The sequence below is a fragment of the Myripristis murdjan genome, chromosome 18, assembly GCF_902150065.1.
Source record: "Myripristis murdjan chromosome 18, fMyrMur1.1, whole genome shotgun sequence".
Taxonomy (NCBI): Eukaryota; Metazoa; Chordata; class Actinopteri; order Holocentriformes; family Holocentridae; genus Myripristis; species Myripristis murdjan.
The window spans coordinates 7,040,749-7,068,278 of NC_043997.1; the positions used below are offsets into that span (position 1 = coordinate 7,040,749).

Below are 27,530 nucleotides of genomic sequence, written 5' to 3' on the forward strand. Positions count from 1 at the left end.
AACATGAGGTCATAAATTCCCCTCTGGCTTAAAAGGAGAAAAACATCTGATTGATTATGATGTGCCAGGAATGACGTGGGGATTCACAACGTTTCTTCCTCATCACACAAAGCTGGAATAAGAATGTGAGCACACCACACATTCATCATATTGTAACCAATAATTCAGTTTTATTGGCTTCAGCTGACAGTCTCCTCCATTAATAAACCAGGAAATGACAATCCCAATCATTTGACTAGAGTTACAAACAAATACATGTGTGGTTTTTATAAGTTTGTGGAACAAATCATTCTCATAAATTCAATATTTTTGCAAGAACATGATGCTTTGGGTCCGCGAGAGAACTGGTTGGCATTTTACTTTAAGTGTATTTAAAATACGGCTGCAACCTTTTTGGTGTCAAGGTGTCAATCAGAAATATTTTATTGATCCCTGAGGGGAAATTGGGTAAAGATCAGATGTAGTCTCAGGGATCCCCGTCTGATCAGATTTAGTTACGCCATCATAACATAATAATAATTAGAGTTTATTTATATAACACCCTTCATTCATGACGTTGTAGTTCAAAGTGCTTTACAATAAAGTGGAAAAAATTAGAATAAAATTTAAATACCGTACGATAAAACCAGGCAATCAATTGAAAAAACAAACAGCAGCGGCAGCAAAAAAGAAATGTCAATACGATACATAAAACATGGAGATAAAACAAAGGAAGATGTAGAAACAGTAAAATGTGCAAAGACAAAGGAAGGCATAAAAATACTAAAATATGTAAAAGAACAGGATGAGATAATAAAACAAAGGAGGTGTGACAGTTAGAAGCAATGTAGAGTAAATAAGTTTTCTATTGCCATTTAAAAATGTTCACAAAGCTTACATCTCTCACAGCCTCGGGGAGGGTATTACAGAATTTCGGTGCGTGATTATAAAAGGCTTCGCTGACGATTCTCTTATTTATGTGACAGTTTGTATTTTTAAAAAACAGCAGTAGTGGGTCTTAGAGGCTGTGAAGGGTTATAAAATGACAAAGAATTAGTGACTTAGGCTGGTCCTAACCCACTAAGGGCCTTTTGAACAAGTCAGAGAAGTTTAAAATCGACTCTAAAAGACACAAGGAGCCGGTGCAGGTTAACTGAACCAGGGCGGGTAAGAAACGGAACCACCTGGCCAAACTCTCCTGTTGGCTCTGACCTGGTAGAAATCGATGAAATGTGGTTTTGCCAGACAGAAAGGGGGAAGCCTGACAGTGCCAAAAACGAAAGGGTGAGGCTGAAATTGAAAAATTGAAGGCACAAGGTCCTGACTGACGTTCGGACAGAGGACGAGGAGGCTGTGAAAAGGTTCGGCTAACCTCTTTTCCTTCAATCCGTTGCTTTCCCCTGACCCGCTGTGTTTTCATAGGAGTGTTAACAAAGACCTATTGGTTTTCTTAACCTGCCCCCCCAAAGCAGAACCACCCATCCTGACACACACACACACACACACATACACACACACCAGCCAGTCACCTACATACAACAGCTATCTCCCCATCAGCATTCTCCCCATTCCACTTTCTCCCTCCCTCTCTCTCCCTGTCTCTCTCTTTCACACACACACACACACACCATTACACTGCCGCCACACACCCTTCATATCAACACTGCTGGCGCTCTCTCCGCGTCTCCTGTATTATTACCCAACATGCTCTCTGTTATTCTAAGAACCGGTCAGGAAATGAGCTTTATAAAGCTGGAAAGCGTACAGACACACACACACATGGACGCGCGCACACACACACACACACACACACACACACACACCCACACATAGAGAAACCCAAAACATCCTGAAGAGACAAAGTGGGGCCAGACGAGCGCTCAGTGCGATACACACTCTCTCTCTCTCACGCACATACACACACACACACACACACACACACACACACACACACACACACACACACACTTTTTTTGGAGAACAATACTACCGTTTCGACCCTGCTGCCCCGACTACCGGCAATTGGAATTGGGGGTTTGGGAGTCAGAGGGAGTGGTGCGATCAGAATACCTTGCAGGCCACCTAAACAATGCGCTCAGTCCTGCAGTTACAACAAAAAGCATCATTAAGCCTTTGATAAGCTCTTTAAAGCGGCCCTGCTGGCACACACACGGGCTCTGCGGCAGGAAGCTGCAGGAAACGGCACAGAGGGGCTGAGAACATGGAAAGCCGTGTGGCTCGCTACCATTCCCTCTTCACACACACACACACACACACACACACACCTTCATGAAACATGTTCCCACATTTGAACTACAGTCTCAGTGGGGCAAACTGGAGGAAACCTTCCACTGCACGGTCAAATTTAACTGTGACTGCCTTTAAATAATGTGGATCTTGATATTCGATTGATCATTTCATCAATAAAATAAAATGATGAAAATACCGACAAGTTAAATGTACTCTTTAGTCTGAGCAGCCGAACACAAAGTATGAATGAAGTATGAATTTCATGATAAAAACGGCGGAAAGTAAGAAAATCTCGGCATTTGTGAAGCCATAATCAACAAATGTTTATTATTCTTACTAGATGAATGACAATTAATGACTAAAATTAGAGCGATTCATTTTCTGTTGATTGACTGATCAATTAATCAACTAATTGTTTCATTGTTTTAATTGTAACTTAAGTATGCCACACTGCAGTAAGAGTCCATTTCTGTCCCTTAAGGTTCAATCTACACAAATGTACCACCTGTAAGACTAATGATTGGACCTCAAGGTAATTATATGAGCCTTTTTCAGAGCTAACAAGGCCAAATTTATGTTGCCAAGCAGTAAAAGGTCCATGTATGCACCGTTTCCTCTAAATGTAGAGGTACAACATCAGGAGCCAGCGTTTGTTAGCCCAAATGCAATAAATCAATCAATAAATAAATGAATGAATTAGGCAAAATATTAATTTAAGGTCCAGTGATAGACAGGTAACTAGTAATTCTAGATGTATGGATATGAAAAATAGACATACAGTGATCGAGTCAATATTGTAGTTATAATATAGGAGCCAGACTGGAAACTGTAAGATAAAAATCACAAGGGGACACGAAAAAGCTGCACCTCAGAGGCCCCAGGGACAAGCCGCTGGACTCCTAAAGGAGCAAACATGTGCTTTACTTTCTGAGAGTGCAGCTGGTAAACAAACGAAAGCCTTAGGAGGGAAAAAAAATCTTGATCGTGGTCACTTTCTATAATGAATGTCTCCTGTGTGAAATCTGAGGATTCTTGCAAAAAAGTGTTAAACCAAAAGCTTTGCGGTTTTCTCAGTAAAATTTGTGAATTTTTGTCCTTTTTTTAGTATCCAAAGGTGAATAACAGTTATGCTATTGATGTCGATTGTTATACAGTGACTGATGAGGACAAATGAAAGTGTTTTTAAAGGCCACAATGCATCAGAATAACACTTTCAATTCATAGATATACATTTATGAAGACTTTAACGTCATTTTTTTCTTCCAAACTGATGGACAGCGTTTCAACACAGGTCCCTTCCCTTCAATAAAGCATGTACTTTATGGAGGTTTGATTGTATGTATGGAAGCGGGCACGCAGAGCGACTTTTCCCACACAGGCTGCCAGAGGAAAAGGATGAGGGAGAGGCAGAAGGGGGGAAACCAGAATCGAGATGAGATGATGAAGATTGAGCGATGATTAGTTAAATATGATGGATAGTCACGCTTTGGCTTCTTGAGGGGTTGATGTTTGGAGCGTCCGGCGGCCCGGTAGGACCGCTTTGGACGAGCGAGCGCCCGGCCGATCCAGATGTAAGCGCCTCTGCAGCGGAACAGTTGATGAGAATTTGGCCGGAGTGGATCGCTTTTTATTGGGAAAACATGGGGAAACGGAGAGAAGGTCCAAAAATGTTTATGTTTGGCTGTCAGGATACGTGAAGTATCTGAACGCCGTTACCACATGCAGCCGAGGGATTACAAACAAAAAGGTCATTTCATCCTGTAGCATCTCAGATTAAGGCTAAAAATCTTACAATTTACTTTCTACAAAACATCAGAGGAGTCATACAAAGACTAAATCAAATATCTTGGCTGACCTTAAAATTTAACATAAATCAAGATTGCATCTAATTTAGGTTTACGTAAAGGGTTTTTTTTTTTTTTAATCTTTTGGCTTGTTAAAACTTTCAGACTCTCATGGGGATTAGCAGCTCTAAATAAACTATATTAGAGATGGTCAAAGAGCCTCTCATACTTCCTGCACCGTCTTTTTAATTCTTTTGGCAAAACTACTCAGGTACTTTTGGACACCATTTCCACCTCTGTATGTCCAGTGCTTCAGTTCCTATGGGTGGCATTTCCTGTTAGCTTAGCATAAAGACTTGTAGTCTATGGGAGCCGTTAGCCTGGCTCCATCAAAGTGAAAAAATAAACCTTAAAGCATGTCCGAAGCTGTCTGATTTACACGGTGTATTCCTTTAAAGCATCAAGTAACTATTCAGCCTTTGACAAGTACATTTCAATCAATCAATCAATCCTCTGCAAGCAAAGCTGTGGTTGCTTTTACCAGTCAGGTCATTATTACTTTTTAAAGATGTTTTCCAGACGGAAATAATGTTATTTATGAGCTTGCACTTACCATTTAACCACGACTACAAAATAACCAGTCAATGAACAGTCGAGGGGAACCATCAATAATCACAGCCCTGGCTTTTTGTGTACATGACAGAACACCAACGCTCTGTTTGAAGCGATTTTGAAGCTGTATATCTGTCTGGCTTAAAAGGCAAACAAAGTGGAGGATTTTAGCTGCGGCGCACACCATGAAAACATCAAACAAACATGACGGAAAACTTAGGAATGTTTGGAACTCGTTAAAAAAAAAAAAAAAAAAGCTTTAAGGTTGGGAGTAGGGTAAAGATTTCAGATGCATCACCAAGTTCTGAGCTCCATCAGCTGCACTGGCACCGTAAATGAATAACTGGCATACGCTCAGCTGGACCGGAGGTTCTTGTAAGAAACATCTGCAGAGAGTTTGGGTTGGAGAACTAAAGCTCGGGTTGGGAACGGGATGAAATGTCAGGAGCAAACATTAGCGGCTCCGTAGTCCGGCGGAGTGTTTTGTCTGCCATGTTGGACTTGGAGGGGGTTGAAGTGATTGAAATCTGGGCCACGTGTCAGAAAGTTCAAGAAAATCAAATTGGGTTAAAAATATATAAACTATGATCCAGTGCATTCGGTCCAGCTGTCAAGTGCCTCCATTCAAAACCCAGGGAATTACTTTGTGGGCACAAAATAAAAGCTTTTGAATCTAGCGAGTGAATCTAAAAATCGAACCATCATAAAAATCAATGAATTTGTGAGAACTTGATGCTTCTGGCCTGCGAGGCGTCCAATCGGCTGACGGTTTTGTCCATTAGAGCCGATTGTAGGATAGGATCGTTTTAGTTTTAATGTATTTAAATAAGCACAGGCCGTCCGCCATTGGAGCGCCGCCGGCTCGGTGCACGTTCCTGGGAATGCAAGTTGTTCCGGATGAGATACGGCAACAAGCGTCGTGACCGGACAGAGGATTCACTGGCCTGTTGCCCAACCATAACCCCTAAACCATCACCATGTGGGCATCTCTGCCAGAAACCTGGAGGGATTTACACAATAGTGTGGTTAAAGGAAAGGAAAGGGTTCATCCTCGTGGGAGCATAAACGCGTATTCGTCGAGATCTGCCAGCTCCATGTGTCGAATATTCACCAGAAAATATATCACGGCCATCGCCTCGATACCCTTTGGCCAGTCGGTGTAAAAAGCTGCTCAGTTCTTACTGGTCACATGACCGACTTTTCCACAAAGTTTCATGATGTTGCGTGGATCCGTTTGAAAGTTAAGTTCGTTTTTATGTGAAGCCACACCCACTGCCACGCCCCACTTTGGCCAGTCGAGGGGGAAAATTAGTCACTTGGTCCTCAGGCCGTGACGAGCCTTTCCACCAAGTTTCATGCAAATCGTCTTGCAGTTTTTTGAGATATCTTGTGAACAAACAGACAAACAGCATAATTTCCGTCAACCCCTGTTGTTAAAAGTAAATATCATGCCAACCCACTAATTATCCTGATATCTTGTGCGCAAAGTGGAGCAAAATTCTGGCCTGAGGAAAATGTCACAAGCTCACCAAAATCGGCAGGGACGAACACGCCATCCTTAAGCCAAGTCACGCCAAGTCCCACCGTTTGGCGCCCGCAATTAAATTGTTGGCTCTCAAATTGACAATAAAAGCTCTTAAATGGGATTTATGAGAGTAATTAACCAGCAATTAACAGCTATGAGCAAAATCATGTTGGGCCAATGTAACTTTGAACAGGAAAACATTCAAACCTAAAACTATTCACAATCCCAAATGAAATTATCTGGACAGTTCTGGAAAAGAAGAAATAAAGAAATGAGCGCTATCAGAGATTGTATTTGAAATGCATACGTTTAAATTTGTGCTGGGCAGGTTCAAATTCAGCTGTGTATCTTAAAGCAGACCAAACTAGGGATTGAGTGGCATGGATTATTGAAGGTTATTGCAGTATTTTACAGTGTTCCTCATGTCAGGGTGGCCTTTGCAAAAGTATTTAGACCATTACGGGACACTGGGGTATGCGATTATTTTTTTCCTTCCAACGTGCCAAAGTTGCCGGTGCCAACCCGTGCTTTAAAAACTCTCCTCTGAAATTCTTCTGGCGTTAGCAGCAATTTAAAGCAGGTCGACCCATGACTAGAAAATGTAATTTCATAAGCCCTAAGGCTCGTTTTTATGTAGCTGCGGTAGGAGAGGAACCTCCATCATAGCGACAGCTGATACCCAATATTTCATAAAAGATCAGTCCTGTTTATCGGTTTGGCAAACTCTTGGGCGAAGACTCCAGCTGTATAAATCAACGTGGGGCGAGGCCGAAAGTTTAAGTGAAAAAATTGATGAGGTTGGTGCGCTGAGCGGCTGGCATACGTTCCATTAAAGTGTGTGAAGTGCAGGTTCGAGTGTGTTTGCGTAATATTTCACCGGCGCTGCGGGACACGAGGCGGCCCCGTCGCAGTGTGGCCGGCTGACCTCAACCCATTTTCCAACGTCGAGGGAAGGAATTATGACGTGCCGGATGAACACTCATCAAACTGCAAACCAGCAGAGGGGTTTTTCCTCAGTGTGTGTGTGTGTGTGTGTGTATGTGTGTGGGGTATTTCTCCTCCCCTCCCTTTAGGCCAATCCCTTTGCCTGTACCGTCTTTGCTCAGGGTTTACATTAGACATTACATTAGTTTGCCTCCAGCAGCTCCCACATCTATGGATTCAGTTGCATCATTTGCATCAGGAGTGTGTGTGTGTGTGTGTGTGTGTGTGTGTGCACTGTAATATGTTTTCGCCTCCCAAAATGAAGGGATCCCAACCTGCCCACTTCCTGCTGGACCGACATGATGTCAGATTCTTGTGGAAAATGCAGAATGGTTTAATTTCACGTTAATTTAATTCACTAGAAATTGCCACAGAGCAGAAAGCATTTTCATTTAAGTTTAGACACGTTTACAACTTTTAACTGTGAGAATCCCATGCAAAAACATGTTCAACTATTACTTGAACATTAGCAAAAAAAACAAAAACAAAAAAAATTTAAAAAAAAAATAAATCACCAGTTTATTTTTGTTTTTTTAAATTACCAGAAAATTAGCAAAATAAGTAAATAAATATTAATCAAAAAATACCAAAAAATAATTTAAAAAATCAATTCAAATAAAAAAAAATAAAAATGAATAAAATTAAAAAATTAAAAACGTCCATTCCTGATTTAAAAAACTATATTGATAATTATTAATAATTATATATACTGATAATTATTAATAATTATATATACTGATAATTATTAATGATTATATATACTGATAATTATTAGAATGTTATATTTAAAATGCCTGATCACCTGTGATTGAAAACACTACCTGTTAGACTGGGAACTGCTGCCACTGAACCTGTGGGAACCTCCACCTTGTAACCTCAGGCCACGGGGGGAGAGACGTAACATATTTGATTACATTCCTTCTGACACACACACACACACACACACACACACACACACACACAGTGCTTTCCCCTTTCTCTCGAGGAAGAACACTAACACACAACATAAATGACATCCACTCACATGCTCTCTCTCTCTCTCTCTCTACCCCTAAGGAATGTGTACACACACACACACACACACACACACACACACACAAAGATAAGGCAAGCGAGGAGATTCGACACTTTGGGGTCTAGGATGACACCTTGAATTGGCCTATTACCACACAGAAATGTTTTCACTGCTTTGTAATGTGCACCGGAGACAATGACGAGCCTGGGAACTGGATGACTGATGTGTGTGTGTGTGTGTGTGTGTGTGAAAGTGTGCATGTGAGGGAGGAAGAGAGGGAGTGTGTGTTTGTGTGAGAGAGAGAAGAGATGTGAGAGAGGAGGGGGAGAATACATTTGAACTGAAGAATTTGGATACACAGTCTAAACAAATGAGATCATGCAACGTATCATCTCTCTCTCGCACACGCACACACACACACACACACACACACACACACACACAGGGAGACGGATGCAAAAGCCTCACAGCAACAGAGAAGTGGACAGAAATTAGAGCAAGAAAGAAAGAAATCAAACAAGTTCTACAAAAGGAAGAAAGGAAGGGGAGCAAAGTGTGTGAGAGCAACCTGAGTGTGTGTGTAGGTGTGTATGTATGTGTGTGTGAGGTGTGAGAATGCAGAAGCCACGAGCAGGTCGGTAACTCGAGCTCCATGTGAAGTCTCAGCCACAGGAACTGAGCTCACGAAATACCCCGAGTCATTACTCGCCGGTTACAATGCTCTCTCTCTCTCTCTCTCTCTCTCTCACTCACACATACACACACACATACACACACACACACAGACAGACACACACACACATACCAACTCACTCCACACACACACACACACACAGAGCAGTTAATTAAATGACACACAGATTTTAGACACACGTGCAAAAATTCAGACCATGTATAAACGCCGGTGCTGTGTGTGTGTCTTTCTCTCTCTCTCTCTCTCTCTCTCTCTCTCTCACACACACATTGACACACACACTCACACACACTTCCTCCCCATCTTGGTTGCTCTGAATTCCTTCTCACAGAGATTATGTGGCCAGAGACAAGCTCCGACTTGAAGTCGGAGACGGTGAGTCAAGAGGGGCTGCTGGACACTTCTAACCCTGGGGGTCTGGGACTGACACACACACACACACACACACACACACACCTGAGTAGTCAAAATTGCTTTAATCATCTGCGTTTTAAATTAATCTGAACTTCATTACCAGATAATTCATTCAACCTGCTGGGGATTTTTTTTTTTTTTTTTTTTTTTTTTTTTTGGACTGAGGATTTATATTTTGAACAGATTTCCATTTGCCTGCTAATCACCTGGAAGTGAGTTCGGTTTGCAACATTTGAGGAAAAAAGAAAATTACAAAATGTTTGACAAAATGACAAAGAACAGGTACCTCACTTAAAAAAAAAAAAAAACAGAGTTCTGCTATTCCTGAACTGGATTTTGTTCTCTGTATCTGCTGTCCCCTGTCTTGTTTTGTCATGCTCGATTTTTTTTTTTTTTTTTTTTTTTTTTGGTCTAACCTTGTGATGGTCTTGGCCACATCTCCCTCAAGAAAAAATACAGTAAAAAATAGTAAAAAATAAGTAAGTAAAATAAAAATAATAATAATAAAAAAAAAAAAACATAAAAAACATAAAAACATAAAATTGAAGTGTAAACCTGTCGAGGGGCAACTGAAGTGTAGGCCCTTTAGACTGAAAAAACAAAACAAAAACAAAAAACCACAAGCCAGACATGCAATAAGCAAGAAAGGGGTTGAGTCTATATGGTTCTCAACATCAGCCTGACCGTTCACACACACTCATTTGAGTCCAAATGGTCCTCATTTCCACCCTCAGCTTTGCACGATGCAGGAATCTGTGACACTTTTCATAAACGTGTGGTTTGCCGTTCGCGTAAATTAACCCTTTACACCTCAAACGGAAATGCACTACTACCATTAAAAATACTACGACTCAAAATACTGCAACTACTATCGGCAATCTTGGATTTCTCACGAACACGTTACATTTGAAATCCTTTTAGTTTCAGCTGGATTTTGTTTTGCGGTATCAGATTTGTTAAAAAAAAAAAAAAAAAGAGTTTATAGGAGGAGATGCTGGATGTTTTTGTTTTTTCTCGGTGTAATCTCAATCTGGCCCAGGTTTTCAAGCATTAGACAGATTAAGTGCCAGTTACATTAAACATTGCAGTAGTATTCTGTAATATTTTCGTGTAAATGAATACGTTTTTTTTTTTTTTAATCTTACAATTTGCTATAACCCCACAGTGACTCAGCGTACATCCAGTTCATGAAGCTTCTCCATCGTCGGCTCCAGCGCTCAGTGTCATCAGTTTCCTGCTGCACAGGAAGTGATGCGCTTTATTTTTCCCGGTTTGTTTGGAAAAAACAAAAGAAGAAGAAGAGCTGAGAAATTAGCCTGAGCAGCGATGGCCACCATGGCTGAACAAACAAAGAAACAGGGAAACTCACAGCAGAAAATCCAAGGAGAAGGACGTAGAAATTGCATTAATATCCGCAATGTTGTTGAAAGACGAGAGACTTTTGAACTCTGATGGTCCCAGTTCACTGAGCGGGTACCAACACCGTGCTGAGAGTTAAACACCGAAGCCAAAAATCAAGAGAAAGAACAGGCAATTCACATCCATGCATGGATGCAAATCCGTAGATTAAATTTCTGGCAGTTGGTGACAAAGTTAGTGGCAAAATTTTATCTATAGATTCATAATCATGGACAGAAATTGTTGTTTTTTTGTGACAGCACAACCTTCAAAGTAATTTATTTCAATTGGAAGTAAGTTTCGTGCCTGTACCACGTACCGCGAAGTCGTATAAACAGCGATAAAGTCCGACTTTTCCTCAGGAGATTGGAGTTTGATTTCCAAGTCTGCTATTTAGCTTATGTCGGGTTCACGAATCCGAACATTAACCATGAGCTGTCTCTAACCTTAACCCTTTATAGGGCACTCACTGAAATACTTTGAAATTAAAAAAAACAAAAAAAACAACAACCCTAGACTGTTTTTAGAGAACATGACAGGACTTTATTACTTCTATAAAATTTTTCTAAAATTTTCATTTTGTAATAGAAAATCAAAGCCATTGAGATTGGTCGAATGCCACAATCATGTGACCTGGGATGTAGAGCGATCTTTGCTGATTGGCTGGGTGAAGACCAAATGATTATTGAACTAACTGAGACAGGGGATGGGCCTGATATGTAAAATTTCTGAAATTACCAAAAATAGTCACTTGCCCTATAAAGGGTTAACCATGACGATGAACCTTTTGCTCACCTTACTGAGTTGTTTTGATGGCCACCAGAGTGGACATCAATTCAATTTGCATCTTTGTGAATCAAAAAATGGGCAATCTGTAGATTAAATGAAGAGACTACGGCTTGTAATCTCGCACACTAGCACAAGCAAAAATTGGATTTTCTGAACCAAATTTTGAGACTTACTGTGGAAAATTTCTTGAACCCAGTCCAGAAGTCAGTGTGTGAGGGTGGCGGGTCTTTATTTAGTGAAGTAACTGTTGGTCTGAGCCATTTTCATTGAGGAATTTACAGATACAGAGGACTTACTTCTGGCTCGGATCGCTCGGGAGTAAACTGGATCTCATTAAATGACCGAGTAGCAAACAATCTCAAACAGAGGGATGCCGACCGTCGGAGGGGAATTCTTCCTCCGGCGGTGACCTCAAAGTGTCAGAACGGCGAACCCCGAGACTGATTCACACGGCAGCCTCAGATCACACTCGCCAACTGGAACCAGATGTGCCGACGCAGCGGTGACGGCGCGATGACGAACAATTGGCTGTAAGCAACACGTCGGGGTCGGGGCGGGTGACTCAGTAAACTCAGATGTGGGGCAGGGTCACGGTTTTTGTCAGTTCTTTGGACTTTTATTGGACATTGAAGATCGGCCGGGTAACGATGGAGCCTCCTCCCTGACCTCGGCGACAGGAAAAGTCTGTAAAACCGACTTTGGGATGTTGGATCTTCTCTGCAGACTTTAGTTAGACGCTCATAAGTCGTTTTGTAAAGGCTTCTTCTTTTAATGACATGACAGTTTCCTTCTCTGACCGGAGTTTTAGTGTCCAGTGTTGGTTTGAATGCGGTTTCAAGAGGATTTTCCGCTCTAATAAGTATAAAATTGTGTGGGGAAACATGGAATGCCTGTGACACAAAGTAGGTCAAATCGAGAGATACACAATATCACCGCAAAATATTTGGCAACATCTGCCGTAAAATAGCAGAATTACAGCTGCGACTAATGATTATTTCCATTGTGGATCAACTGTCGATGGAAGTGAAAAATAAAGAAAGTCTGATGTCTTTAAATTACTTCATGATATGAACAGACAATGATCTTAAGTTTTACTGGATAAGTAGCCAAAAAAACCATTCATCAAATATCAAAGATAAAACTAGGTCATTTTCTGTGAATCAGCCTTAGGCCTGACCAGAGTTGGCGAACGTCCATTATTTTGCTAATTTCTCCTCTGTGCCGAGTTAACCCGGCGTGTCAGTACCAATTAACTTCAGCCCGATGATGTGGCTGAAACAACAAACCTCCGAATCTCCGGTGGGTCGCCCCGCGTCGTCATCTCAGGTGCGAACGAGCCGCTTTACTGCTGAACAAGAGCGTCGAACTTTGTGAAACCCTCGCAGGATAAATAAAGACGAGGAGCCGAGGCAAAACTTTATGAGCCCCGTGTGGAAAACGTTTAAGGGCCTCTCGTTTCTGCGAATATAAAACCCAGACAAGCTGAACTGCTGAACCTTGGGACGGATAAAAATAACGCAGAATAATATTGTTGTGGTCAGTGGGGAAATGAGCGTTGACATAACTCCTGAAATAGTTTGATCTCCCTTTGTTTGGTCAAAGCTGAAAATCAGGGGGTTCCCACTCTCTATCAAAATGTAAAATTTCCATGTCTAAAATGTTGAATTTTTCCATGACCTGTATGAACATAAACCCACCTCAGATTAGGAGGCCTTATTAAAGATTATTTTGTTTTATTCTGCAAGGAAAGTGAACAAAATGTGAGCACAATGAAAAATAAATATTACGTTTAATGAATTTTTTCCATGATTTACCCCAACAATTTATTTAATTCCCAGACTTTTCAAAATTCAAGGACTTTCCAGGTATTTCCATGACCCGTGGGAACCCATGTATTAACTGTGAAGGAGTTGAAACAGAGACAAAACAGACAAACACACACACACACACAAGGTTGAAGTCAGTGAAATAATTTAGTGGGACAGACATTTTTTTTTTACATTTACATAAATTAACATACATGATGCCATTTCTCTTATTTTAGCCCTTGCAGAGCAGCGCGGAAACCCCTTAACCCCTCTAATAAGGCAAGACTTGGTTTTTGCAGCACTGTCAGCGTGTGTGTGTGTGTGTGTGTGTGTGTGTGTGTGTATGAATAAGTGCCATATTGCAGATCTCAAAGTCTGCATAACAAGAGCGGTCTGGATCGTTCCCAAGCTGTCGTGGAGTCCTTATGGTGTGTGTGTGTGTGTGTGTGTGTGTGATCTTCCTCTCACACTCCTGCATCCTCGCCCCGAGCCATGGGACAGCTTTCTGAAAGCAAGAGGTGGTGTGTGGAGGGAGAGGGGGGGGGCTGCGGAGCCTCCGTTAGCCCAGGATGGAGCGCTCTGCCTGGGCCTGTCCCGAGCCTGAGGCGGGGTGGGGGTGGAGGTGGGGGCCGCTTAAAAAAAAAAAAAAAAAGAAAAACTATTTATCTCACCCGCTGTCTTTTACCTTTCTTTTCTCTTCCCTCCTCTTCCTCACCTCTTTTCCAGTCCTCCTGTCAAAGATTTTGCCGAGAAACAGAGGAAGGAGGAGGAAATCTAAGGGAGGAGATGATTCATTCTTCTTTCGGCTACACATTTCTCGCGTTTGTCAATATCAATGCTCTTTTAAACGTTGAAACGAGAGAAAGAGAGAGAGAGAGAGAGAGAGAGAGAGAGTGGGGGAGATGGGAAAAATCCGAAGGAGCAGATGTTGGATATTCCACTGATTGACTTATTGCTCGCGTGTTGATCTGCCCTACATCCCCCTCGCCGCTGTTTCAACACCAGAGGAGCGCCAACAGCGATGAGTCATTGTTTCTAAGAGCGTGTCTCGCTGCCGGGCTCTCTTTAGGACGGCCAAAAACAAAAGACTGGAAAGCGTCCTCGCCGCCGCCGCCGCCGCCTCCTGTCCCGTTCGAATACACGTAAAAGAAAACCTCCGTCCCCCCGTCGGTCGCCTGTGCAAAATGGAGCTGGACTTGGCTTTTCGTCCGCGGAGTGTTCAAGTTTTCCCGTAAGAGGTAAAGGTGCGTTTGGTTCGCCGTGTGTACGAGCTGGTGTCGTCTTCATCGAGTCGGTGGGATGACGAGGAGGAGGATGAGGAGGAGGAGGAGGATGAGGGGGTTCAGTTGAAGAGGATGGAGTCGGGGTCTCTGTTGGCGATCTGGGCCATGTGTTTCAGGATGTCCTTTTTGGTGATGATTCCCAGTAACCTCCTGCAACAAAACCAGAGAGAGAGACGCCGATTACTTCACATCGCGTTCGGTTTGTTTTGTCATGAAAAGCCGAAGAAGTGACAGAAAGCAGAGACGAGCTGCGGCCTTGGCCATCCTGACTCCGAGCTATTTTTGTGCTCTGTTGTTTTTAATTTTCATTTTAGTTCCCTGTACAGCCCCTCATGGCGAGCCTGTTTGGAGAAGTCATCATAAAGACTCTTGACAAAAGAAAATAAAAAGAAAGAAAGAGAGATAGAGAGAAAAGGGATGATAAGTGAGCAGGGCAGTGTGTTTATGTTGCCAGATTAAATGACGACATGTTTACCAGATATGCTTCTTGCTAATGTGGCAACCTTGAGCAGAAAGGGCCAGATGCAGGCTGGGAAAAATAGCATTGTTGTCAGTCAAAGTGGTGGAATCAGCGATATCCATCGCACCAAGACGACCGCAGACTCGGCACACTGTGCTTCGCGAGGACTCAAGGTCTTTCTGTGTGTGTGTGTGTGTGTGTGTACATCCTCATCAAACCATATTCACTCCCAGATGCTGTGTGTGTGATTCCCCTGGATCTAAAACTCTGCATGAAAACAAAAATATAGCCGCATAAAGTGGGGAAAAGAAAAAAAAAAAAAATCAGCAGTGAGTTCCTGCAGCCTTACGTCGTCCTCTTGTCCTCCATCGCCCAAACTCCGTCCTCCCCCTCTTCCTCCCCTCCACCCGCTGTCCCATGACGAGTCATTTTTCCACACATCAGCCCTGCTCTTAGCACTCGTTTATTAACAACAGGGCTGGGCGACATGGACGAAATCAAAAAAAAAAAAAAAAAAAAATCACCGTATCTTTCACCAAATACCTCGATAGTGATGCAGTAGAGACGACTGACGGTGCTTTCATGAGGCGTGAAACACAAATAAACAATCATTAGTAATAGACAGATAGATGTACTTTATTGATCTCAAACTGGGAAATTCTTAAATGTGGATGTGATGAGCAATGTGAAAAATTATTTCTCTAAAGTGTGAAGTTAGTCAACTTTGTCAGAAAAAAAGTGAACGTTGTGTTTTTTGCTACGGCCTCGTCAGTTTCGCTGCGATTACAAAATCCAGAATCGGTGTGGTTGTAGCACTTTGGTCACATGACAAGCTGCAAATCACGACAGTAGACGGTTTATTAAAAATACAGGCTAAGCATACACAACATTTTTTCATTTTAATATTAAAAGATGAAGCTCTGATGTTGCCGAGTCCAACTCTCTCTGGATCAAAGTGCTCACAGTTTGGATTTGGCTCTGCAGTTTTCATTTGTCACTTCCTGTTGGTGGTGACACTTTCAACACAAATCTCGTTTTTCATTCGGCTAATCTACGACGCCTCAGTGAGCGAGGATGGGATGTTTTTTTGCTTTTTGAGATGGGAGTTAACGGTCTGGATCCGGCCCGAAATACATGCCTCAGTTTTTAGCTGAACTCGACCAGTCACTGACGTGTGTTTATATTTCATCCAAACTTATGTCTGCACATAGGCTACACCAAAAAAAATAAGTTAAAGCAGCGTAGATAAGAACAGCTTGCACACATATAGTGTCAAAGAATAAAATACATCGTCTAAACCTAAGATTTAATTAGCCAAGAAATGCACCACACCTGATGTATTTATTAAAAAAAATGAAATCTTCTCAGCTGCGGTCAGGCTCGGGTCGGCCGGCGGTGTTTTTAAAAAATCTGTCCTAGTGAACCTTTCAGACGCACTGAACCTTTTTGAGTCCGTCCTCTCATTCATCCCCATCCCTCTTCATTTCCCTCTCCCTCTCCCTCTCCCTCTCCCGTCGTTTTCCTCCCTCCGTCTTCACGTCTCTCGCTCGTGTTTTCGATTCCATCAAACCGAGGATCAAAACATGAGGATCTGGTTAGTCCGAGGCTCGACAACTGGCTCACACCACCAGAGGTGATGGACACTCCTGCTAAAAAATAAATCCCACATGTGAGAGGAAGAGGGAAAATGAGGGCGAGAGCTGCGTTGTTTTGTGTGTGTGTGTGTGTGTGTGTGTGTGTGTGTGTGTCAGCTGTGGGCTCGTTTATGACTGAAGTGTTGGTGACAAATTTGCAGTTGTGTGTGCGTTTCGTTGCATTATTATACTGTATATGATTATTATACTGTATATGATTGTGCAATGACAATAAAGATTTATCTATCTATCTCAGTGGCTCCATGTGATTCAGTAAACCTCAATTATCTTGTGATTATCACCGAATCCGAGGGGAAAAGCAGCGCCGTGCGTGAAACACTTCGCTGAGCCGACCTCGCTTTGCAAACTGCTGGTTGTTTTTGTTGCCGGTGATGTGAAAATGTTGAGTTTTACGCAGGATTGATGCCACTTTTTTTCCCTAGGACTAAAATGTGCCTTTACTATGCATGCTGTGAACACTGATATGTATTTAAAGTATTGTATGTGGGCTTGTCTAGAACAAATAATCAACAAATTGTAAGTTAGAAGAGTATCGGTATTGGGCGGTGTCAGCTTTAAAGGTCCAACATTATTTATTATTTTTACTGCTCATATTTGGCTGCTTGTATAAGTGACATTTCTGTGACCTTTTCTTCCTAGAAGTGTGTCACATAATACAGGCGGGAAATGAACCACAAAGCAAAACTAACACGGTCTTTTAATCAAAAACAAAGCAATTATCTCAAGATAATAAGGCTGGAATGAAAGGCTTACGCTGTTTTGCACCTGCTGTATTTGTGCAACAGTTCATTCTTAAAAATGCATAATGGATATCATATTGGCCTCCAAAAAAAATGTATGTGTATGTGTGTGTGTGTATGTGTTAGGGTGTGTGATACATATGGTGTGACGGTGGAAAAATCTGTTGTTCCACATTGTTCCATATGGCCAACAGACTCCCTCTATCCTACCACTTCTATTTTACAGTTATGTTTTATAATTTGTTTACTGTTTAATTGAAAAGTTGCACAAAGAGAGTATGTGTGTGTGTGTGTGTGTGTGTGTGTGTGTGTGTGTGCGTGCACGGACCCGTTGTGTGTGACCAGACACTGGCGCAGCCCCAGCTTCCTGAAGATGTCCACAGTGATGTCCATGGGCGTGTGGTCCGTCACAGTGAAGGGGCTCAGGTCCAGGATGCCTCTGAGGCGCAGGGGGGGCGGGGCGTCGGGCGCCTGGCTGGGAGCATGCTCAGTGAAGACCACCTGGGAGGCGCTGACCACGCCCTCCTGACGCTGACGGGCGTTGTCTGAGCGAAAAATGTATCATTTCAAACCACAAATCACAATGTAAGCTTTATTATAATGGCGACTACAATGTGTTGCATTACATTTAAGACATTTAAGATGCTCGGAGACTTTATAAGCACACACACACACTCACACACACACACACATACACACCCCTCACCTATTGATATGAGCAGGTCTCTCCTGAGGACAAAGCCCACGAGCCTCTGTGACTCCTGGGAGACGACCACGGGGAAGCCGCTGTAGTGCGTGCTCTCCACTAAAGACTGGGCACAAAACAAAAAACAGTTTATTGTAAACAGCACAACAACACAGATCAACACTCAGGGGCACAAAACACTTCTGACAAGAGAGACAAAGTCATTACATAAAGATTGTTTTGTCATTTTATTGTTAGTTTTACAGTAGAAAGAGAGACAAGAAAGATCCGTGGCCAGATTCAAACCCAGGGGACGTCACTGGTCCATCACAGCTTCATTAACTAATTAGGCCCTCGCCCTCCATTGGAGAGAGGGCCTATTGTTTTTTTCTTCATTAATTTGTAGTGATGGTGAGATAAAAACAATCAAAATCTAAATCTACAACACATACAGTGTGAGAAAGTCTATTTTCCAAACCAACAAACCATCCTTTGGTAACACTTGTACTGTCTGTTTTGTCATTTGTTTTATTCACCATCTGCAAAGGGTGTTTCACTGTTTCTTATTTAATTTTTAATCAATTTGCTGAAAAAGGTGCTACATAAATAAAGTGTAGTATTATTATTTTAATATGAAAATTAAAATCTCAAGGTGTCAGGACACCCAGAGGAAACAGGGTGACTGTCCCTGTGGTTTTGACGTTTTAATACTTTATTAAGTGCAAACACTGTGTGATAAAACAACCAATCAACTGAAAAACATTTTGCTTTTTAATTTATTTTTTTTTTTGCTCTGTGTTCCTCTGCATTGCTGTGTGTGTTTTTTTAAGTTATACTTGTGAGGACCAACTTTTAGGAACCTGTGTTCTTGTGAGGACGTTTTGGGTGGTCCTCGCAGTCAAATGCTGGCTTATTAGTCAGTCAGCCTGTGTGTGTGTGTGTGTGTGTGTGTGTGTGTGTGTGTGTGCGTGTGCGTGCGTGTGTGTGTGTGTGTGTGTGTGTGTCTGTACCTCCACCTCCCCTACAGTCATGCCCTCCTGGGTGAGCACAGCGAGGGCCGGGTCGGCTCTCCGGGGCCTCATCACGTCCACCGCTAGGCTGTTGTGCTCAAACTCCTCCTTGGGCTCCAGGAAGGGGTATCCATTCAGCCTGATGTGAGCCTGCCCGGCAAACACACACACACACACGCACACACACACACACACACTGTACTTAATATCACTGATATGTGCTTCAAAGCGTTTCAATCAAACCCCAACACGCTCAGCTTGCACGGCTCCAGAGGGAAACTCGTTAAAGGCTGATCCAAACGAACTGACCCGACGTCTCTGGAAACATTTAATATGCAGAGGGATGTTAAAAATATCCAGTCGGCTCATGTTGGGTTTACAGCTTTCGAACAAAAGGAGGCATTTCACAACGTTAGCCTCACGTCAACCCCTCGAGCTATAAGTGTTCAGTAACATAAAAAACACATGATTTTATAGCTTCAAAGGGAGCATTCCTCGTTCGGAGCCGTACAGCCATTAAGGTTTATAGTGCACTAAAAATGTCTCCGTTAATTGTTAAAAAAAGATAAAATCCGCCCCCACAACACATATTTACATACGTCCTGTAATTACACTGATTACATCTAATTACAATTAGCTGACATGCCTTCAGTGTGATGTACATGCACCAGCACTCAGCTGACGTCAGGGGTCAGATTAATCCAAGATCACACTGACCATTAATCTATCTATTATTCTAAGACTAGAATAATAGTGTCACATATGCCCTTGAATAATGTTTAATACTAAAAAAAAATGAGTGCATTCAGACTCGCGTGACATGGTGCAATAACTGAAGAGACTGAGCTCATTTTCATGCACACAGAAAATGTAATTGTGTGACATTACTAATAAATTACGGCAAAATTCAAGTAAGCAACACACTGATTATAAGAGTAACAGGTGGAGTGATCTGGTTTTCCTTGTGTTAACAGTGAAACTATTCAGAAAACATGTTTTAATGTAATGTAATGTGATGTATTTTGTGAAACTCTGGCTCAACAGAGATTCAGTTTGAGTCACAACTCACTACATGGCGATTTGATTTAAGATCGTTTTACTTTTCTGGAGTTTAGAGTCAACGGTCTGAGCCAAATTTTTATATCCATTGAATAACCATGCCGTCATGTAAGGCTATCCTGAAATGTGAAAAAAATAATCAGAATTACTTAAACATTCTTACACATCATTCATTTTAAAAAAACAACAACACATTATACTGACCACAAGTTCAAAGCACAGATGATTTGATCATGTTTCATATGAATTCAGGCCAAAGTTCTTTTAGCAGATCAGTGCAGTTTAATCAGCAGGATTTACAATGGAATGATCATTACGGCCCTACTTGTCACAAGTTTTGCTTTAATCAACTTAAAATGGTATTGCTGGTGCGCTGTAAACACAACCGGTGAGCGCAACACACACCTCATAGATGCCCTCTCTCCCGAAAGCGTCTGCCACCCATTTGCTGGTCATGGTGGCGGCCATGAGGGGAACGATGTACTCCAAACCGCCCGTCAGCTCGAACATGATGACGACCAGCGACACCGTCATTCGAGTCACGCCGCCTGGGAGACAGACGCCACAATTCACTGTGACACCAAGTCCAGAAGCAAGGCACTTAGATGTGACTCAAACACCGCGGCTCTGTGGCCTCTGCAGCCAAACCGAGGGTTAGTGAGGAGGTGGAATCTACAGGTCAGCTTGCTACATGCTTTTCCATCTAAAAGTTTTCCCTCTTGTCAGGTTTTTCGAGGCAGAATGGTTGTGGCTGCAGTGGCTCTGGTCTACCCTGAAGCCACTGATATTCTCCTTGTTGGGTTGCGGTAAAACAAACAGTACTCTCCTTTCAACTTGATGTAAGAGCTTCCATCTGTTGCCTCCCTCCACTGAGTAATTGTGAGTCAGCTCGACAGGATTGAGTTTCAATCCAGAGCACTTCATATTTACTTTAGAAAACAAAACAGCAATGTCTGTTGATCAATAATTTCGAAAAATGGAGGCAATTACATGCTTTTCAAGTTCACTGGTCAGTATTTCAACAAAATAGCACAGATCATTACAGTAAATGTCATTATTTTCATTCTGTAAGCAAGAAAAATGAGACAGCTAATAACGTCCACAGCGAGTATTATTTTCCGGCCAGCAATCGCTCTGTCTGAGTGGCTGTCCAAGTTCCTCAAATGGAGGATATCTCGTTTTGGAATCGATGCTCGCCTCGTCATGCACAATGATGCAAGCGAGAGGCAACTGTACACCAAGATGTTGGACGGAATATCATTTTTTAAGATTCTGTTGGTCAAAGGCAGGGAACAATGAAATTCATGCACAATCTGTAAAAATGTTTTCCAATTTATCAAACGGCAAAAATTATCTCAGAATTCACCAACCGTTTTTAATGTTTCAGTCAGGGCAGGGCAGTTTTTAATAGACTGAGACTGTGAACCGTGGGTGGCTACACATTCTTCTTTCAAACTTCCTTACTCTCCTCTTGGGAATAACTCAGCAGTTTGGACATATTTTGGATTTCAGAAAAAGACAGATCAACAAACGATGCAGATGGGCACTGTTCATGTTCATAACTGAAAGGTCTTTCAAGGGTTCTTTAAGTTAAATGAACATCTGCACTTAAACATGAAAAATTTAGCACTTTATAGTGAACAACAGAGGGTCTATTTTAATTCTGTTTTTCAAATATCTGTTTTTTATTTCTGTTGAGGTTAGGGTTAGGGTTATCTATTCTATTCAATCTATTCTCTCTAGGGTTAGAAAGAACAGATTTTTTTCATTTAGAATGTGTGGAAGAGCTCAAAATGAAAAAAAAAAAAAAAAAATCAAGTCATATTTCAGTTGCTGTTTGTGATTTAATAGAACTGTAACAGATTTTTTTTTATAGATGGTAGGCTCCTGAAATAAACTGAATTAAAATTTTGTATTGTGATGAAACTTGTGATTTACGTCCCTAAGTGGCTCCCTGCCAAAGAGGCTGAGAGAGCAGACAAAACCGCCCGTCGCAGCTAAAATTCATCAGGATTTGGCTGCAGCTGGTAGCAATTGTTCACTACCTAAGTTCTCACATAAGTGATATCCTCTTTTTGGGGGGGAAATTACAAACAGAGGGACAAACTGCAGTTAAAAGAAATAGATCTCTGGCCCCGCTTAATCAGTTGTGACCTGCTCATTACTGGAAGTGATTTATTTTTTCGTGAATGACATTACAAGCTTTTCTTGTAGGTCAACGTTGGGTAAAAAATGCGCCCAAATTGCCACGGAGTCATTACGGCAAAATTAGGAATACATTTCAGAGCGAAAAGAAACCTGTGGTGTCAGTTTCGGCCCGTCTTCTGTCTCTCACTGAAATTTGTTCCAGAGCTGCCAGGCGGACATGTACGGCATGTTAAACTGTTAGCTCTGTGTGGTTCTGCCCACCTCCCCCATGTAAACCACACTCAACGTCAAGAAAATACCGCCCATCTGTTTTTATACAAATCATGCCCCGAGAGTAACAAGCCCATCATAAATCTTTTTCTTCAGTACTTTGTGTTCTCTAATTATGACAAAGGAATTGGGAGGAAATCTGCACTAATCCAGCAGTAGAAAGGCTCAAGAACAACTTCAACTGTTTTCTTTATGAGCTATGTGAATTTTTTCTCATTCTAAATTAACAATGTAAATGTAAAGTTCGTTCCCCACTCTTGACCCAACATAAAATAGCTGTTAGAAACCAAGTCTCGACGAATCTGTATTTGGAATGACATTTTGTAGCACTCCGTGTCCCCCCCGTCTTTTCTACTGTGTAGATCTAACACTGGTCTGGGTAAGGCATAAAATAACGAGTCAAATGTTCAGTTTTCCTAACAAAACTTCATAGTCATCAAGAACATAAGTTCAGAAACCTCACTGGCAAATTTTGGTCATCAAATTCTGAGGATGGCAACTGAACACCTGAACTGAGAAGTGTCCCGGACCTCTATTCCTACGACAACTGAACTGGACTTCTGTTCACAGGATGAGTGAACGTCACGGTTAAACAGGTACATGGTAAAACTTCATTTCATAGTGACTGAAATACAGTTCCAGAATTATAGCCCCATGACAACTGAACTACCTTTATAAAATTCTGGTCCCATGATGACTGAACTTGACTTCTAGAATTCTTTTCCCATGAGAACCGAACTTGAGTTCTAGAATTCTGGTCCCATGATGACTGAATCTGAGTTGTAGAATTCTATTACAACGATGACCAAACTTGAGTTCTAGAATTCTGGTCCCATGATGACTGATACTGAGTCCTAGAGTTCTATTCCCATGATGACCCAACTTGAGTTCTAGAATTCTATTCCCATGATGACCAATCTTGAGTTCTAGAATTTGGTCCCATGATGACTGAAAAAGCTCCCTAAAATTCCATGCCCATGGTCAGTATTGCTCTAAAACTCTAGTCACATGATAACTTAAGGAGTGGTCACCTGATAAAAGAGCTGATGTTCTATTACTCTGGTCTATGATATTTGAAAGAGCTGTCTTGACTGATGGTAACGTGATATCTGAATTATACTGTAACCATTCTGGTCACATGTGCCTCCTTTATGTATCCAAAAAGTCAAGTTTACTGCATCAGAACAATTCAGACAGCGATGGGTGAGTTATTGATCTTCACTGCCACCCAAGCAGTTTCTCACCCAGACATGCGGCAGCTCCCACCATGGCGTAGAGCCCTGGGGTGATGCAGTCTGCTCCTGGTGAGCACCAGCCTTTGAAAATGATCCAGTCGTGGTTGTAGTACGCCAGCTGCTCCATGCCGACACCCAGCAGTCTGCCGGCTATCGCTCCGACGGCCATGCTGGGGATGAACAGACCAGAGGGAACCTGAACAGAGGCACAGAAGGAGATGTTGAAGAATGCTGCCAATCGAATTGCATTACTTGTCTGTAACATTTTGTACAAGGCAGACAAATATTGGCAGCTAACAGATAAATGGGACAAATTTTATTGTTCACCACAGCTAAATTGGACCATTAGGAAAATACAATAAAACAGGCATGAATATATTTATTGGTGCTGGATCTACAAATTCAATTTTCCTTACAAAGATGATTTAATGCCCAAGGCTGTATTTTATGGAGCTGTAACAAGCACTTAGGACAAAAGTTATCAAGTAATTTGTGATTTGGGTTATTCTTAAACCAATAAAATATCTTGTCCTGTTTATGTATCAAATGTAACAAAAACTTAATTGATCCTTGAGGGGAGAGCGGTGTTTTCCAAACACAAGCACACAGATATTGATACAGAACAGAGCAGATAAAAAATGATGGTGATTTTTAATGCACTTCATCATGCCAATGTTGAGTGATGCCTGGATAGAAATGATTCTTGCTGTACTGGCCATCTACAAAAGTATTTACAGACAGCTTTGCGACTTCAAGATGTACAAATTTAGAATAATTTGCTAGAAAACATACAAATGGATATCAAAATGATCGCATTTACAGAGCAGGAGTTCAGGTTTGCCTTCCTGTGTCCACTTTATTAGGTCCCCGGGTCTGTGAACAACTTGCTCTGCCAGTGAACCTCATGACGGTGACTCATGTGGCTGTGACTCAGTGTAGAAATCACGCAAAAATGGTTGAGAGGTTTAGTTAGCTGCTCAACTAAATGTTAAAATGGGCAAAATGAGTAATCTCAGCAACTTGAGCAATAATACTAGTTCCAACATCTCTGAAACAGCTGCCCTGCGGGGATTTTCACACGCGTCAGTGTGTCTCAAGTTTTCCGAGAACCCGTTACTGTTTTCCGTCATCGATGAAAGAGTTCAGAGAACAGCAAGGTCGGTTCAGCTGGGAACGAGAAGATGGTGTTAGCTGGCACGTATATTTGTGTTTGTGTGTGCCGACCTTCATGCCAAAGGTAACCACGGTGATCATCATCTTGAAGACCAGAGCCAGGGCCAGCTGCCACAGAGCGGTGTACAGGCCTGGTCCTGCTGGCCGGTCCGCCAGGGTGTTACCGACACCTGTTTCTGATATGTTTGACGGCTGGGAGAAGGCGGAAGATGAAAAAACACAGGAAGAAGGGATAGAAAGCAAAACAGCAAAGAATAAAAGGAGAAAGGATGGACAGAGAGAGAGAGAGAAAAGAAAGAGAGGAAGACAAACACAAACAGCAGAAGTGTACATTTGTGATTTCTCAACTAGATAGCAGCAGTTCAGGGAAAGCAGATAATAACTAACAAACGTATGATTTGTTTATACGCTCAGAAATGTAAATGACAAAGCAAGATTAGCAAAACTAGCCCGAGAGGTTTAAAAAGTTTTGCAAAATATCCTGTCAAATGTTGCTTATTATTATTAGCAATAATCAACATGGATGACTGAATAACAACATTCAGGAGCTTTGATCTCTCTCTCCACATTATAACATAACCTTTCTCACAGTTATCTGGCCAAATCTGTAATCTAGCTTTGTGGAATATCGTAATGTTGACTAGTTTTCCCTCTACACACAAACACACACACACACACACACACACACAGCTGACCTGCTGGTAGCCACAGAGCTGCGAGGAGTCGAGCAGTGAGCAGTCGTTGAACAGCTCGGAGATGAGCTCGGCTCCGCTCATCCTGGTGTAGCTGTTGGGGTAGGAGAGCAGAGCGGTGAAGCCGGCCACCACCAGCACCTCGATGATGGGGTAGTGACCCAGACGAGTGGATTTACCTGAGAGGGAGGGAGGGAGAGAGAGAGAGAGAGAGAGAGAGAGAGAGAGAGAGAGAGAGAGAGAGAGAGAGAGAGAGAGAGGGGAGAGGGGGAGAGAGAGAGAGAGAGAGAGAGAGAGAGAGAGAGAGAGAGAGAGAGAGAGAGAGAGAGAGAGAGAGATTGATTCTGTAATCTAACTACGCCATCAGCAGACCTCCTGAGCGTCACCACCACATCACAATGCATCTGTTTACTCACGCCTCCTGCACCAGGCGATGTTGGCTCTGATGAACAGCGCCCCCCACAGGCCTCCAAAGATGCCCAGCAGGATGAAGGGGGCGAGCTCCAGCAGGTGCCAGGGGGCGTGAAACTCCACGTAGAACAGCACCAGGCGGCTGTTTCCGAACGGGTTGATGGAGCGTAGGGTGAAGGCCGCCACCAGGGCGGCGAAGAACGAACGCCACAGCGTCTTCAGAGGGAAGTAATAACTCACCTGGAGAGAGAGAGAGAGAGAGAGAGAGAGCGAGCGAGAGAGGTAGAAAAAGTCACATTAATGATCAATTAACAATTGATTAATCTGTTGAAAAATGAAGACACTTGCTTATGAATGTAAGAGCAAATGTGATATTTTTTCTCTCTAACAAAACATTTGAGATGTAGACGGACATCAAAACAAGCATAATTTTAGGACTATTTTAGCATTATTTTGGGACTAGAGGCTTCATATCAATACATTATGAGCTATAATATGATTAATTATCAATTCATCATCAACATCTAGAGTGAAATGAAAGTTGGTTGTCAGTGCAAAATGTAAAGTTCTTATTAGGACATACATGTAAACACTAATAATAGTATGTAACTGTACATTGAGATTAGTATAGTACTGGTAACACTGGAGCACCGACAGTAGTGCCAAAAATACAGCGCAGTATTTTTTTTTCATGAAATTACCCACTTAATGTAATTCTTATGTATTTTTTATGTATCAAACTGACCTGATAACAGTAACTTAAACTTTTACATCTTTATCACTTGACTGAGGAAAAGAAAACTTTCCCTACAGTTACTTAGGTGAACATGATGACATAATGTTGGTCACACCTGTACTGAACGGTGCCTGATTGTCTCTGGCTGATGATGTTGTATCATTTCACACACAAACAGAGCTCTTTTGTGTGTAAAATTGCCGTTTTACTCTTGAGTTTTGGGGCATTAGAGCAGCAGACTGGATCATACCAGCCTCTGGGGTGAAAAGGTCAGTCGAAAATTTCTGATCTGACTCATCACATGCCTCTCAAGGAGTTCAGATAGCTGGACTTATCTCGCACCAGTATCTCAGCTGCGGATTTTCCCCGAGCTGAGTTTCTATAACACTGCCAAGACACGGTTTATTTCTCCTCAGACCTGGGTCAAGCTCTAATACGGGGTTTGTTTTAACTTGCTTAGGTGTCATTTGGGTGGGCTTTGCCACACAGAACAAGTGCCAGAAAGATTAAACAAGCACAGGAAAGTATTTGGAAAAACAATTCAGATTTCATGTTTTCTGTGATTGAGAAAATAAGCGTCGTTCTGATGTGGAAAACCCCACCCTTCTGGTGCGCTAAGTATGTTAAAACAAGCACCAAAAATCCTTTGCAAACACCCTTTGATCCTGGCCTGCATGCTTCGCTGCTCAATTTACTGCTGATTAACTCCTAACCGAGGTGA

At 42.1% G+C, this 27,530-nt stretch overlaps 1 protein-coding gene across 6 annotated transcripts in view; it reads right to left on the reverse strand.

Annotated features, from left to right (window-relative positions):
* Positions 1–13,403: 13,403 nt before the first annotated feature.
* clcn5b (chloride channel, voltage-sensitive 5b) overlaps positions 13,404–27,530 on the reverse strand; it is a 50,097-nt gene continuing 35,970 nt past the window's right edge. For all 6 annotated transcript variants that reach the window (XM_030075645.1, XM_030075644.1, XM_030075643.1 and 3 more), the window contains 9 exons: positions 26,079–26,313; positions 25,666–25,841; positions 25,022–25,162; positions 23,807–23,993; positions 20,550–20,692; positions 19,086–19,235; positions 18,097–18,202; positions 17,719–17,935; positions 13,404–14,685 (listed from right to left, as the gene is read on the reverse strand). In XM_030075645.1, the coding sequence (XP_029931505.1) occupies positions 14,595–14,685; positions 17,719–17,935; positions 18,097–18,202; positions 19,086–19,235; positions 20,550–20,692; positions 23,807–23,993; positions 25,022–25,162; positions 25,666–25,841; positions 26,079–26,313 (1,446 nt within the window). In that variant the 3' untranslated portion in view covers positions 13,404–14,594. The remainder of the gene's footprint in view (positions 14,686–17,718; positions 17,936–18,096; positions 18,203–19,085; positions 19,236–20,549; positions 20,693–23,806; positions 23,994–25,021; positions 25,163–25,665; positions 25,842–26,078; positions 26,314–27,530) is intronic.